The 15,938-nt window shown below is 44.9% G+C and overlaps 1 protein-coding gene and 1 non-coding gene across 10 annotated transcripts in view; both read left to right on the top strand.

Moving 5' to 3' along the window:
• The window catches only part of SORBS1 (sorbin and SH3 domain containing 1), a 248,800-nt gene that overhangs the window by 122,857 nt on the left and 110,005 nt on the right, over window positions 1-15,938 (top strand). For all 9 annotated transcript variants that reach the window (XM_049855961.1, XM_049855957.1, XM_049855953.1 and 6 more), the window contains 2 exons: window positions 8,932-8,986; window positions 10,630-10,698. In XM_049855961.1, the coding sequence (XP_049711918.1) occupies window positions 8,977-8,986; window positions 10,630-10,698 (79 nt within the window). In that variant the 5' untranslated portion in view covers window positions 8,932-8,976. The remainder of the gene's footprint in view (window positions 1-8,931; window positions 8,987-10,629; window positions 10,699-15,938) is intronic.
• TRNAG-CCC (transfer RNA glycine (anticodon CCC)) lies at window positions 10,068-10,138 on the top strand. Its single transcript has one exon. It is a non-coding gene; the product is annotated as a tRNA-Gly (tRNA).

Raw genomic sequence — 15,938 nt, 5'->3', positions numbered from 1 at the left:
CAGTGCTGAGGACCACACAACTCCTGCTTCCAGAATTTATAGTTTAATTGGAGTGAAGGGGAGCTACAGAGACAAAACCATGGCGCCCAGGGGAAGCTGGAGCATCCTATGTGAGAGGCTCAACCAAAGCCCCGTTCTCTTCCATGAATGTCTGCCAGGCCGTGAATTTATCCTCACACTCAGTTCCTCCCCAGTAGTGTATCCCTGAACTGTCCATATAAGGAAAGACCTTTCCTTCCCCAATAAACAACCCACATTTAGTTATTTGATCCTATTTTGGTCAGAAGCATCACTTTTATTTTTTAGTAATTATTCACTGTGTGCCATCAAAACTTATCTTAGAATTATAGAGTCATGGAATTAGGGAGGGGCCGTGCAGAACCATTCAGTTAATTTTCAGAATACATTCTTAATGACTATGACTACTTCACATCTTGTTCTTCTGGTGGAATGTTGGTGTTGATGGTGTGGTGCTTTGACCTAGTATAGTTGGTCCCAACAGCCCAAATTGTGGAATGGTGGCTTGACCCCTCCTGGGCCACTCAAGCTGTGACAGTGTATAGGTCCCTACCTGCAACTCACTTGGAGATAACTGCCCACTTGCAGCTGTCCTGTTTTGCCACAAGATGGCACTATTCGTCCTTTGGCTTTTACCCAGAGGTGCCTGGGTCCTTTGAAAGGGACTTGTAAGGAGAAATTTCAAAGATGCACCATCACCTTCTCAACCAAACCAAGCTCATTACAACTTAGTTTTTAAATAAATATTAAGTGTCAGAGCTTTTTGTATAAAATAAACTGTCAAGTTCTATGTATGGTAGTAACACCCTGTAGTTATTAGTTGCTGTCGAGTCAGTTCCGACTCACGGCAACCCTGTGTGTCAGAGTAGAACTCCATAGGGTTTTCAAGGCTGCAACCTTTTGGAAGCAGATCACCAGGCCTGTCTTTCAAGGTGCCTCTGGGTGGGTTCGAACAGCCCATCCTTTCAGCTGGTAGTGAGCACTTAACTGTTTGCACCAAAACAAAAACAAACAAACAAAAAAAACAAACCCATTGCCATCAAGTTGATTCTGGCTCATAGCGACCCTATAGGGCAGAGTAGAGCTGCCGCATAGAGTTCCCAAGGAGCACCGGTTGGATTCAAACTGCCGACCCTTTGGTTAGCAGCTGTAGCGCTTAACCACTACGCCACCAGGGTTTCTGTTTGCACCACTGTCCCTAAATAATGGAAGCAGTAGTGATGCAGTGATATGGAATTCTCACCTTCCCTGCAGGAGGCCCAGGCTTGATTCCGGCCAATGCGCCTCGTATGCATCCACCACCCATCTGCAGTGGAGGCTTACATGTTGCTGTGATGCTAAATAAGTATCAGCGGAGTTTCCAGACTAAGACAGACTAGAAAGAAAGGCCTGGAGATCTACTCCTGAAAATTAGCCCCTGAAAACTCCATGGATCACAGTGATCCAATCTGCCAGGAATCATGGGGATGGTGCAGGACTGGGGAGTCTTTCACTTGGTTGTGCATGGGTTTGTTACCTCATCAACAGCTAAAAACAACAAAAACATCCTTAAAATAAACGACAGGGGCTAGATTATGACTTTGAAAGCATTCAGTGTTCTTTGGTCTGGCTCAGTTTGTGCAGCTTCCTGGCCACATCCTCTCTGCTCTGACTCTGAGCTCTTCAGGCCATAGAGACAAGACCATTGCTGAGCCACTTGGGGCTCAGATCTGTCTGGCCTCACTTCAGGAGAGAGGAATGAAGATTCTTTTCTTCAGATGAGACCTTTGTAATCATGTTCTCCCCCTTCCCTACCACCCTTGTACTAGTCAAGGTTCTTGGGCTACAAACAACCAGAAACCACCCCTGGTTAACTCAAACCATATAGGCATGTATTATCAGGATTTTGGGTTTATGGCAGAGTTTATAGCAGGCTGGAGACCTGTACTCAGAAGAGGGACAGGATACAAGGAGGCTGAGTTGGCTAGAATCAGAGCCAAAATCAGGCCCTAGAATAGATAGGGTGTTGCTGCTCTTGCCACCACTGGTGAGTACTAGATTCTGGGCACCATTCTTGGCAGTGACAAGGTGCTGCTGTCACTCATGTTGCAAGTTTTTTGTTTGTTTTAATTTCAAACAACCCCCTCCTTCTTTGCATCATCTACTGTAGATTCCCATGATCACCAAGTGAGAGTGCACAACTGAACCTACTACCTGAGAAGCCTTTATGTACTGAGCTGATACTCACCTGTGCACCGGTATTGTCCTACTGGTTCTTCAAATATTGAAATAGTTTCATTCTGCCCTGGATCCAGTCTCCCTCTACCTTCTCACCACCCAGCGACTCAAGAGTTAACACCCAGCACATCCACTGTGTCTGGTGGGCCTCTGGAGTAAAGTGGTTGTGAGACATTTTGGATATCATCCCCGACTCTGAACTTTAGATCAGCTTGTAATTAAGGGTGGAGCTGACACTTAGTAGTTTCTCACTCAGGAGAAGTAGAAAACATGCAAAGGGCCCTCCACATCTGACAGTGATTGCCCATCGTGTGTGAGTCAAGGCATCCCAGTGGTTTCGTTCATAAGCTGTCTCTATTCATCTCTTTCCCAGCCTAAGAACACTGTGTGCTGTGTATTTAGTTTTAAAATTAAGATGAATTAAACTCAGCTATGTAGAGGGAATTGGTAAATGAATAATGGAGTAGCATTACAATGAAATATAGCCATTAAAATGAAGGATATGATGACTGTGCAGAACCCCCCCAAAAAATGGTCACAAGATATTTAAATAATTAAAATGCAAAGCTGTGCAGACATTATGTTTGCAACTACAGAAATGCTATTTATGCCTATAGATAAAAGTTAGAAAGGATTGCAAAGGAATAACAAGTGGTTTCTGTTAAGGCTTCATGGTTCAGTCGTGCTTCAAAAGTTGAATAGATACTAAAAGTAATTAAAAGAGTTGAATAAAACCTTAACATAATAAAAGTGATTATTAAAATTATTTTAAAAATGAAAACATTTGGGTGATACCACAACAGCCCTTTTGGCCTGGGAGACAATCAGAGGTAGTGTAACACTAGGTGTGGAAGCCATTGGGGCATACAGACCCCAGTAGCTTGTGCGTTCCTTGACCGAAAGAACAAATGTTTCCTCAGTTTAGAGACAATCTGAGGTGGCTGTTGAAGGGCGCGGGCAGTCTTGGTGTATGTGACAGTGACAAAAGCAAAGCTACTGCTGATTTGGGCTGCAGAGAAGGACTTAGAATGACTTCCTTTTTACCCCTGGCATTCTCATTTCCTGTCAATTCCAAGGACAGTAAGCAAATCAACCACCTAGGAAGGAAACTAGTGTGTGACTTCAGCGTGTTCAAAAGGAAACTAAAGTATATGTCTTTTTTTTTTTTAATAATTTTTATTGAGCTTTCAGTGACTGTTTACAAATCAAGTCAGTCTGTCACATATAAGCTTATATACACCTTACTCCATACTCCCACTTACTCTCCCCCTAATGAGTCAGCCCTTCCAGTCTCTCCTTTCGTGACAATTTTACCAGCTTCTAACCCTCTTCACCCTCCCATCTCCCCTCCAGACAGGAGATGCCAACACAGTTTCAAGTGTCCACCTGATACAAGTAGCTCACTCTTCATCAGCTTCTCTCTCTTACCCATTGTCCAGTCCCTTCCATGTCCGATGAGTTGTCTTGGGAATGGTTCCTGTCCCGGGCCAACAGAAGGTTTGGGGATCATGACCGCCGGGATTCCTCTAGTCTCAGTCAGACCGTTAAGTCTGGTCTTTTTATGAGAATTTGGGGTCTGCATCCCACTGATCTCCTGCTCCCTCAGGTGTTCTCTGTTGGCTTCCTGTCAGGACAGTCATCGGTTGTGGCCGGGTACCATCTAGTTCTTCTGGTCTCAGGATAATGTAAGTCTCTGCTTCATGTGGCCCTTTCTGTCTCTTGGGCTCATAGTTATCATGTGACCTTGGTGTTCTTCATTCTCCTTTGATCCAGGTGGGTTGAGACCAATTGATGCATCTTAGATGGCTGCTTGTTAGCATTTAAGACCCCAGACGCCACATTTCAAAGTGGGATGCAGAATGTTTTCATAATAGAATTATTTTGCCAATTGACTTAGAAGTCCCCTTAAGCCATAGTCCCCAGACCCCCGCCCTTGCTCCGCTGGCCTTTGAAGCGTTCAGTTTGTCCCAGAAACTTCTTTGCTTTTGGTCCCGTTCAGTTGAGCTGACCTTCCATGTATTGAGTATTGTCCTTCCCTTCACCTAAAGTAGTTATTATCTACTAACTAATCAGTAAATAACCCTCTCCCACCCTCCCTCCCTCCCCCCCTCATAACCACAAAAGTATGTGTTCTTCTCAGTTTATACTATTTCTCAAGATCTTATAATAGTGGCCTTATACAATATTTGTCCTTTTGCCTCTGACTAATTTCGCTCAGCATAATACCTTCCAGGTTCCTCCATGTTATGAAATGTTTCAGAGATTCGTCACTGTTCTTTATCGATGCGTAGTATTCCATTGTGTGAATATACCACAATTTATTTAACCATTCATCCGTTGATGGACACCTTGGTTGCTTTGTAACCAGAGCTATTGTAAACAGAGCTGCAATAAACATGGGTGTGCATATATCTGTTCATGTGAAGGCTCTTTAAAGTATATGTCTTTATCCAGACCCTTGATACTGTGTCTTGCCATCCTTATTACAGAATTCATGAGCCAGGGAATTGGTATTATCTCCGTCATTGCTTCTCACACTGTAAAGTTCATAGGGATTACCTGGGGGATCTTGTTAAAATGCAGACTCTGATTCAGTAGGTCTGGGGTGGAGTCTGAACTTCTATATTAAAAAAAAAATTATTGTGGTAAAATATATATAAGAAAAATTTTGCCATTTTAATCATTTTAATATATGAAACTCATTGACATTAACCCTGTGCAGTTATCACCACTGTGCATTTCCGAAAGTTTTTCATCACTCCAAGCGGAAACCCATTACCCCTTCAGCAGTAACTCCCCCATCCCCTAGTTACCTCTAGTTTACTTTCTGTCTCAATGAATTGCCTATTCTAGATATTTCATATAAGTGGGATCATAATAATATTTGCCCTTTTGTGTCTGATGTATTCACTAAGCATAACATTTCCCAGGTTCATCCATGTCATAACATGTATCAAAGCTTCCTTTCTCTTTATGGATGAATAATATTCCATTGCATGTGTGTACCACACTTTATTTATGCTTTCGTCTGTTAATGGATACTTGTGTTATTTCTACCTGTGGTGCCATCAGTGACTTTTTGTGTGGCCTTTCTAGCCATGGGCTTACAACTCTTACCCAGGTGATTGTGTGATAGGGTAATTGTGGCCTACCAAAGGGATTGGTCTGTTTTGCCTTAAAAGAGAGTCAATTCCAGAGCAGGGAGGAGGAGCTCACAACCAAGGAAGGAGAGACTAAGCCCCAAGGAAGGAGAGACTAAGCCGCAGAGACTTGGCAACAGGAGATGCTTACTGGGCTTTCCAGTCCACAGAGAGAGAGAGCTGAGTGCCTTTGGGCAGAGACTGAGCGCCAGGGAGAGGCGTGCCTGCCAGCACAGCTGGGAAGAGGCTATCCTGAGGGAAGAACTGTATTTTGAGTGTTCTGAGCCTAAATTGTAACTGTTACTTCCCTTACAATAAACCCAGTAATTGTGAGTATGGTCTTTGAGTTCTGCGTATCCATTGCAATGAATTACCAAACCCAGCAGGGAAGTAGAGTGTTGTGTGAGGGACGATTGGTGTCAGAATTAGTAGAGATGGTGGAGAGAGGAGGCATGTCTGACCTCATTGGAATCAGCCTTGGGCTGTTGGTCTTGTTTCTCCTTCCCCCTTGTAGGGTAGGAGGAGGTCAGGCACTGCCTCTACGCCATTTTTGCACTATCTTTTGGCATTGTGAATAGTGCTGCAATGAATATTGATGTACTGAGCTTCTGCATTTTTAATAAGCTCCCAGCTGCCGCCATTGCTACTGACCTGTGGACTACACTTTAGGTAACAAGGTTCTATATATCCCGAAGACTGGCTTTTCAAATTTTGTGACCTTCACTTTTGTTCTCTAGGACCTTGCTATTCAAAGTGTGAGCAAGACTTGTATTCTAAAAATTATAAAACATTGCTGAGGGAAATTAAAGAAGATCCAAAATAAAGGGAGAGATATGCTGTACTCATGAATCGGATCTCAATATTGTTAAAATATTAGTTTTCCCCAGCTTGATGCGTAGATTCAATATTATCCTAATAAAACCCAGCCAACTTTTCTTTTCTTTTTTTTTTTTGGTAGAAATTTGCAAGATGATTTTACACTTTAGGAATGCTGAGGACCTCTTAGAATAGCCAACATGATTTCAAAAGGAATGAAGTTGGAGGGCTCACACTACCTGATTTCAAGACTTACTATAAAACTATAGTAATCTAGAGAGCATGTTATTGGCATAAAGATAGATAATATAGACCAATGGAACAGAATAGAGTCTAGAAATAGACCTAAACATTTGTGGCTAGTTGATTTATAAAGTATTATGTTCAGTGAAAGAAGCCAGGCATAAAAGATTACATACACTATGATTCCATTTATATAAAATTCTAGAAAAGGTAAAACAAGTGACAGCAGATGGGTGGTTGCCAGGGACTTGTGATGGGACTTCACCATAGAGGGGCACAAGAGAACTTTTGGAGGTGATGGAAATGATTCATATCATGATTGTGGTAGTGGGTATAAGACTGTATATACTTGTCAAAACTCATCAAATTGAATAAAATGGATATATTTTGTTGTGTGCAAATTATACCTCAGTAAGAGATTTTCTGGATATGTTAGTGCATTGCCTGTACAATTTATTTTCTTTTTTTAATTGTACTTTAGATGAGGCTTTATAAAACTAGTTTCTCATCAGTTAGTACACACATTGTTCTATGACATTGGTTAACAACCCCACGACATGTCAACACTCTCCCTTCTCAACCCTGGGTTCCCTACTACCAGCTTTCCTGTTCCCTCTTGCCTTCCAGTCCCTGTCCCAGGGCTACTGCACCCCTTAGTCTTGTTTTGTTACATGGGACTGTTCAGTCTTTAGCTGAAGGGTGAACCTCAGCAGTGGCCTCATTACTGAGCTGAAAGGGTGTCCAGGGGCCATACTCTCAGGGTTTCACCAGTCTCTGTCGGGTCAGCAAGTCTGGTCTTTCTTTTTGAGTTAGAATTTTGTTCTACATTGTTCTCCAGCTCTGTCTGGGACCCTCTATTGTGATCCCTGTCAGAGCAGTCAGTGGTGGTAGCCGGGCACCATCTAGTTGTACTGGACTCAGTCTGGTGGAGGCCATGGTAGATGTGGTCCATTAGTCCTTTGGACTAATCTTTCCCTTGTATCTTTAGTTTTCTTCATTCTTCCTTGCTCCCGAAGGGGTGAGACCAGTGGAATATCCTCGATGGCTACTCACAGGCTTTTAAGACCCCAGATGCTACTCACCAAAGTAGAATGTGGAACATATTCTTCATAAACTATGTTACATCCAGTTGAGCTGGATGTTCCCCGAGGACATGGTCCCCACGGCCCTCAGCCCAGCAATTTGGTCCCTCAGGGAGTTTGGATGTGTCTATGGAGTTACCATGACCTTGCCTTGTACAGGTTGTGCTGCCTTTCCCAGTATTGTGTACTGTATTACCCTTCACCCTGCCTGTACAATTTAAGCTTTCCTTGATTTGAGACCATACTGAATCAGAGGATTATCAGCCCATCAGTGGTCAGTAAATGGAATGTGTTCCCACCTGAGGGCAGTAAAGTATAGCTGCTAAGAACTTGGGCATTAGAGCAACACCACCTGGATTCCAGTATCAACTCTGTCACCTAGCTAAGCAAGTTACTTCACCTGTCTGTGCCTCAGTTTCCTCATCTGTGTAGAATAACGCAGTATTAGTACTTACCCCATAGGGTTGTTGTGAGGTTCAAATGAGTTTATATATCTAAAGCACTTGGAACATTTCCTCATGCATGAAGTGCTATATGCAAGTGTTCACTAATATTATTAGTAACCTCTGATAATCAGTTTGTTGTGACTTTACCTCTTTGTCCTAAAATTTGTGTTTTTTTAATTTTTTTAATCCTTCTTTGACGTATGTGCACTCATGTAACTTGAGCGTTCTCATAAAATGTTAGAGTGGAAGAGATCTGGGATAGCATCTAAACCAACTACGAGTGACAAGACTGAGTGCAGGGAGGGTGAGTGATGTGCTCAAGGCCTGGCTGAGTGACTTCTGCTTTCAGCTTACTGGTAGTGAGTCTCATGGTGGTTGCACTTTGAATGCTATAGAAGATAAATAGGGAAATTTCTCTTCAACAGCATGTGATTTTAATTATCTAGTGCTGCTATAACAGAAATACCACAAATGGATAGCTTTAACAAAGAGAAATTTATTCTCACACAGTTTAAGAGGCTAGAAGTCCAAATTCAGAGCACTAGCTCTAGTGGGAAGGCCTTTTCTCTCTGTTGGCTCTGGGGGAAGGCCCATGTCATTAGTCTTCCCCTAGTCTAGGAGCTTCTCAGCCCAGGGACCCTGGTTTCAAAGTATGCGCACCCCTCCCGGTCCTTCTTTCTCAGTGATATGAGGTCCCTCTCCCCTCTGCTGGCTTCTCTCTGTTATATCTTAGAAGAGATTGACTCAAGATACAACCTAATCCTGTAGATTTGAGTCCTGCCTCATTAACATCATAGAGGTTAGATTTACAACACATAGACTAATCATATCCGAGCACAAAATGGTAGACAAGCACACAATACTGGGAATCACGGCCTAGCCAAGTTGACACACATTTTGGGGGGACACAATTCCATCTATAACACTGCCATGCATTGATCCCGTTGTGTGGTGGTGGTTTTTCTGCAGAGCGATTCAGAGCCCCACTTGAAGAAGACCTGTCCTGACATCACCATGAGCTCTGGTAAGTCATTTTAAACTTGTCTTTCTGTCCTTAGCAAAGCTTATCTTGGCACCTTACCCGGATTTCCCACATGCTCTAAAGGCCTTGGCGGCATTTTTTTTTTTTTTTTTTTTTTGAGACCTCAGTAAGAACCCAAGCTTTATCATAAATCATCATCAGCACCACTTTTGTTATTAATGCTCTATTGAGCACCTACTGTGTATCCAAAACTGTGCTCTTTATATGCACCATGTCTTTAATCCACAGTTGCCCTTTCCCCCTCTATTTTCAACAGCTTTATGGAGATGTAATTGGTCTGCAATAAACTGTATCTTAAGTATACAAGTTGATCAGTTTTGACATATGCATACACCTCAGTGGCATTCCTTAATCCTAGTAACTGCAGCAGAAGCCGATAGACTGCCATTGCCCCGGAGTGTGAACTAATCCAACACTTCCTTCACAAAGGCTGCTAGAGCAGCTTGCTCACCCATTTGGTATGCCTTTGATAGTAAAAACGAAGACCTAAACAGATGACCAGATTTCAGTATTTTTAGTTTGGGGCTGAGGTAGAAAGCTTGGGCTGGAGAATACAGTGGAGAGAACAGATCTGTTTCTTGTGCAGCCAGGAGTTATCAGGTTTCCAGTCCAGGCTTCCAAACAAAGAAGTTTCCATCTGGAGATTAAAGCCCACCTTGGCTACTGAGGCTACTGAGCATGCCCTGGAGACTGGGACCAACAGGCTGGGTGGGGATGACCACGTGAACATCACAATGACAACCGCCTTCCTGCGTCTTCTAGGACCTCCTAATCCTGTGCTATTTCTAGAGTGTTATCAGAGACATTTATCAATTAAAACAAGGCTTTTTGTTTATTTACATACAGTGCCCTTTCAGCCAAGTCCTAAACTGTGCAGGGTAGCATATTGTTAGGAGCAAGGAGGACTCTGGAGTGGAATAGTCTAAGTCTCACCCGGGCCTCATCACACTGCATGTGTGGCCTCAGATTTATGGTGGACCTTTCTCTGCATTCTCCTGTGTAAAATGGATGTAACAGCACCAACTCTTTGGGATTTTGTGAGAATTAAAGTACATAGCATGAAGCATTGGTGGTTCAGTGGTAGAATTCTCACCTCCCATGTGGGAGTCCTGAGTTCAATTCCCGGCCAGTGTACTTCATGCACAGTCACTACCGGTCTGTCAGCAGAGGCTTATGTGTTGCTATAATGCTAAACAGATTTTAGCAGAGCTTCTGGACTAAGATAGACTAGGAAGATAGGCCTTTGTAGGAGGGCCATTTAGAGGGAATTGTGTAGATTTTTCGTAAATATCGGAAAGGAAGCCATAGCAAGGAGGCAAAAGAACATACATCACCACAACACACTCCCTCCACAAAGAGCTTTTGTATCTTCCCTGGTTCAGGCCACACAGTGTTTTCAGAGCTCCCCAATGACACCTTAGAGACCATTCTCCAAACCCAAGAAACCTGAGTGGGGATAAACCAACAGGATGTGTGTTGGGGTGGATGGAACCACTCCAAGGTCTGCCAGTGCAGGACCCCACCCACTTTTGCTCTCCAATCTCCACTCTGCCCCCAGCTCCTCTGGCTTAGTAGATATTAGGGATGCATGATGACAAGCCTTGTGCTCTTTTTCTTTCTTTCAGAATGTGATGTTGATGCTTCTAAGGCCGTGGTGAACGGGTTGGCACCAGGCAACAATGGGCAAGACAAAGGTAAGGCTCTGAACGAGAAACCAGGGCTCAGTCCTGGAAAGCTTTTCCAGAAGGAGCATAGTATGTTGGCCTGGGCTGCCCACCTGCCTGGTGGCAACAGTCATTGGCCTAATCAGGCCATGAACAGGAGACCTGTTTCCTGCACTGATTTTTCTGAGACCGTGAGCTCATTCTGGCATCTTGTGAGTCTGAGGCTGCCATTTCCATACTATGAGATGACAGTGTTAAAAACTGGTCCTAGCTCACAGGGATGCTGTGTATAGCCGATCAGATACCTGGTTGGAGGTGTTCTTCATGCCTGCTGCATACAGCATTTACCAGCCTGAAATCTTCCTTACCTGGCATTTCATCCTCACCTATAGCACAATAGTGACACCATCACAGCCCTGACCTTAGGCATTAAAAATCAGTTATTGCAGTGGCATTAGTTTCATGTGCATCATCTCATATTTTCAGCCTTTAAAACTTTTAGGATGAAAGATTTAAATGTGAAATAAATGGTGAAGATGACCTTTAAGGCCCTGTTTGCACTGGGGTCTCTCATTCTGACATTCTCAATGTGGCAGCCCAAGAAGCCAGGCAGTGGGGCTGACCAATGCAGCATGCAGGGAGCACTCAAATTGGAGTGGTGAGATTTGGGTTCAAGTCCCGATTCTGCTGCTCACAATCAGAGGCCTCTTGGGAGGCCCTTCATCTTTGCGGGTATGAGTTTCCTCATCTGTAAAATGAGGGAGTTTGATCATCTGCAATACTTATTGCCATGCTCAAATTCTGGGTTCCAATGATTCTGTGTTCACTCATCCAACTAGATTTTATGGTGTCAGAAAGGAAGGACAAAAATCCTGGCATTGGGTTTTTAAGTCAGAATGCAACAGCTGTCAAAGAGTAATTTCAGAGTTTGACATGTTTGGCCTTTGATTGTAATTTCCATCTGGTTCAATCAAGTATTTCTCTTGAGACAAGGCAAAGTGTAGACTCCGAAGAAGCCAGTCAGAGAGGGAAGGCATACAGAGCAGGAGGAGGTAGAGAGATGGGGGTCCACTTGGTTTGGGGGTGGCTTCCTTGGTGGCTGGGTCCTGTTTTCCTTGCCTCTTTGTTTCCCCACCAGCTGCCTTCCTCCATTCTTGGTTTGGGGCTGTGTCTGCTGTGGTCTTGGGGTCTCCGACAATCTTGGCTAAGTTGCACTTAGGGAATGTTGAAGGACTGTACTGTGGAGTGGGTACAGGGGAGTATTTAAGCATCCAGTGAGGAGTGTGGAGAGGGGTGGGTGTTTCCATGCTTTAAAACCTGCGGGGCCACCAGCCCCATCCCTGTGAATTCATTTATACAAGAGATTTGAAGGGGAAGAGGGGAGGATGGCAGATAGAAATGGATTCCACTCTTTCCTTGGTAAGACCCACCTTTGACTGGAAAGAAGGAGGCAGATGTATCCTGAGGGTCACTGGGTGGCCTGGGGTGGTCCCTGAACCAGGAACCAGGACATTGGAGCTCTGGGAGCCTTTTGCTTCTTCACCTGGAGATGGTAACAAAACTTCTCCCACCCAGCCAGGCACCCAGGTGGTCATAGGAGCAGTCAGTAAAATTGCCGAGAAAGCATTTTGTATCTTAATATGTGGAGTATCGTTATGAAGTTAGTTATTGACTGCCATATGCCATAGGCAGTAGCAGCACAATCAACTGGAAGGGTGCATTGTCCACCGCTGAAGTGCCTCCCCTCGCCCTGGTCCCCTTGACTGGCTTGCCACCATGATGGCTGATTCATCAATGACAGTCTTGCTTCCCGAACAGCCCTGTCCCCCAGGCATTATCTGTGGCCACAGGACCTCCTAGCGACATTCATTGGAGCAGCATTGGCACTCTAGCACATGAGCTCCCTATTCTCTTTATTCACTTCCATTGGAGAGAGAGGACAAAAGGAGGCCTCACAACAGGCTTGCTCTGGGAAGGAGGGTTTGGGGATGTGCCCACCATTGACACTCCAGAATCTGGGGAGGCAGGGAGCCCAAGGAACCCTGCAGGTTGATAACCAGGACCACCCAGAACTTAAGGACACCAGCCTGACTGCATCCCAGGCACTTGCCCCAGCCTTTCTGAAAGTTCAGCTGGGTGTCTGGACCCTGGTCTGTGCTATTTGGGTGCTGCCCAGAGTTTTGAGCTTACACTTGGGATGCTTGGCCACCTCTTGACCAGGAAAGACTGTATTTAACCAAGACCATCTGCTGCCCAACAGATGGGGATTCTCACTTAAGTGGGGCAAGAAGGATATGATTGGCAGAGCAAACCCAGGACCCTAGAAGTTATGATTTGGAGGAAGCAGCTGTGATGGCTGAAGGGACCAGGCAACTAACGACTTGTTCTTTTCCTTCCTCCCCTCATCTGGGGTCTACAGGCCATAGCTTGCTTCCTTGGGCCTCCCCCCAGTGTGCACACTGAGTGTTCTTCCAAGGGGCCCCTTGGACTCTGATTGCTCTCCCTTTCCTCTCTCTGCCAGGCCATCTGTGTCTCTGTAAATCTCTTTGTCCAGGGCCTTGGCAAACTCCCGGTGTGGCAGGAGGCACAGATAAACCCTGACCAACTGTATCTGGGTGATGGTTGGAGGGAGGGCTCCGCGGTATGGGTCTATAACCCTAAAAGAGAGAAAGCAGGTTATTTTTAATTACTGCATCTACTGTTCTTTGTATTATTCTTTTTGTGTGGGCGACTTCCTCCTATTGTCCCTGCCTAGTTCCTCAACTGCCTGAGTGTTTCCCAAAAGTTCCGTCTGGATGCACCATTTACCCTTTTGTGTTTTCAGCCACTGCCGACCCTTTACGTGCACGCTCTATTTCTGCTGTTAAAATAATTCCTGTGAAGACAGTGAAAAGCTCTGCAGGCCTAGTACTCCGGACAGGTATCTCTCCTTGGGTTGGTCTGTCCCTTTTTTAACTGTTAGCAGATCATGCTTTCCTTCTTTCTCCTTTCCTCCCAACAAATACTTTGAGGCTTAATCCTTGCATGTTTAGGAGACATTCTCTCTGCCTTGGCTGGTTTGTTTCCTTTCTTCCTCTGTGTCTGTATATGAGTGCATGTGTTTGTGAGCCAGCAAGTGTGGAGAAGAACTGAGGACAGATGGCTTATTCCTCCTTTCTTTAGCAAAAGGGTCAGTCCAGAGGCTAAACATATACTCTAGGGGGGGTCTGGAGCCCATAAACTTGTCTGGTTCTCCCTATAGCTTTCCAATTCCCAGTACTTTATTTAAAACTCCAGTCTCTCCCGGGGTTGACGTGGGTTTGCAGGGAACCTCTGGATTGGGCTGAATCTGAAGCAGCTGCCTTGGCTGCCAGACCTTAGACTTCCCCAGAGTGCCCCCAGCCCCACTTCACCTGCAGTTACTTCCTGCCTCTCCTCCAGGAAGGAGCTGCACTTCAGATTTGGGCTATATCTCAGAGCTTACTTCTGTACAAAATGGGACAAAGTGAGGCATACGCCACCTCCCCTCCACCCCCCAAAAAAACTCACTGCCATCGAGTTGAATCTGACTCATGATGATCCCATGTGTTACAGAGTAGAACTGAGTTCCATGGGATTTTCTTGGCTGTAATCCCTACAGAAGCAGATTGCCAAGGCTTTCTTCTGTGGAGCCGCTGAATGGGTTCAGATAGCCAACCTTTTGGTTAGTAGTCAAGTACAAACCATTTGCACCACCCCAGGGACCCCCAAGTGAGGCATACCAAAACCAAACCAAACTCACTGCCGTTGATTACGACTCATAGTGACCTTATAGGACAAAGCAAAACTACCCCATAGGGTTTCCAAGCGTGTAAATCTTTACGGGAGCAGACCGCCACATCTTTCTCCTGCAGAGCTGGTGGGCTCAAACTGCTGACCTTTCGGTTGGAAGCTGAGTCCTTAACCACTGTACCACCAGAACTCCCAAGTGAGGCATAGGCGGTGCTTTATCCTACTGGTGCTTTCAGGAGTTGGGCAAACCTGGCTGTGAGCCCTGGAACCTGTCAATGGGCTTTTTCTGCCAGATTGACCCTCATTCTTTGGAAATGGCTGTGAACCAGTTTTCCCAATCATTTTGTGGCATCATTCACTTATCCTCTTGATGGGGTTGGACAGGTCAGATGCTCTGCCATACATTGTGTTTTTGTGCTTGGCTTTCACTGGAAGAGGCGCCAGTGGGGCAGACCTGCTCTTCTGGAGCGCTAATGACCGTTCTATCTGAGCTGTCAGGAAGGGCCTGCTGGAGTGGAAAGCAGGGGAGAAGAGGCTTTGCTTCTCTCTGTCCTGGCCCAGGATGGGGAGGAGTTGGATGTCTGAGCACACATCCTGCCCAGAGTTCTCTTGTACTTTAGCCCATAATCCTAATCTTGCTAATTTTAGGTGAGGGATCCAGGCTGTGAGCAATTTGCAGAAAGCAACCATGAAGTTCAGTTCAGCTAGCTGCACAGAAAGAAACATTTAGCACATATACCTTCTAGAACCGTGTGGTCTATAGCAGTTGCCTCCTCATTACTGACTTTCCTGGAGGGTGGGCATGCGGATTGTTTGAAGCTGATTTTCAAATTCTTCTAAATGGAATTCTTAAAGATGACCTGGGTCTGTTATGAGGCTATTGTGAGACTGTGGGAGGGGTGGGAGTCCAGGGAAGGCTCAGCTGGGGTGCGATGAACACCGTGCATTGAAGGAGTTAGTGTTTCTAGTTGTTTTCTTTGGTGTGACTTTTCGTTATTAAGCTTGGAATATGAGGCGCTCTCACCCATGATCTTTCTCCCCAGGCAGCATATCCTTTTGTCTCATCATTTCAGGGGACTTGACTTGCTGATTCAAGAGATTTTCTTTCCTTTTCCCATTGGAAAACTGCAAAGAACATTGGTTCTCCTCAACCACCCGGTTCCCTAGGTTGCCAATTTGTTTTTTTTTTTTTTTTTGTAAGAAGGGTGATCTAGGAGCCTGAGAAATCTGACATAAAGTCTTTCTTGAACTTGCCTAGCTAATTGGTCAGAAGCCTGCTCACCCGCCTAAACTTCATTTAATAAAAGTAATACACCTGCTTTCATTTTGAAGTGTTTTCTGCAGATATTGAACTCACACATTTATACAGTTCATTTTCCCCTAACCTCATGATGCCTGGCAGCAAACCTCTGAACGTGGGGCTTATCCCTCTCCACCACCCACACATTAATTTTTCATTGATCCCAAGCGTTTGAAGACTGCGCCTGGCAATAACTGGGTTCATCTCATTCCCCAGCTGT

The sequence above is a fragment of the Elephas maximus genome, chromosome 16, assembly GCF_024166365.1.
Source record: "Elephas maximus indicus isolate mEleMax1 chromosome 16, mEleMax1 primary haplotype, whole genome shotgun sequence".
Classification (NCBI taxonomy): Eukaryota; Metazoa; Chordata; class Mammalia; order Proboscidea; family Elephantidae; genus Elephas; species Elephas maximus.
This window is presented reverse-complemented; position numbering and strand designations above follow the sequence as displayed.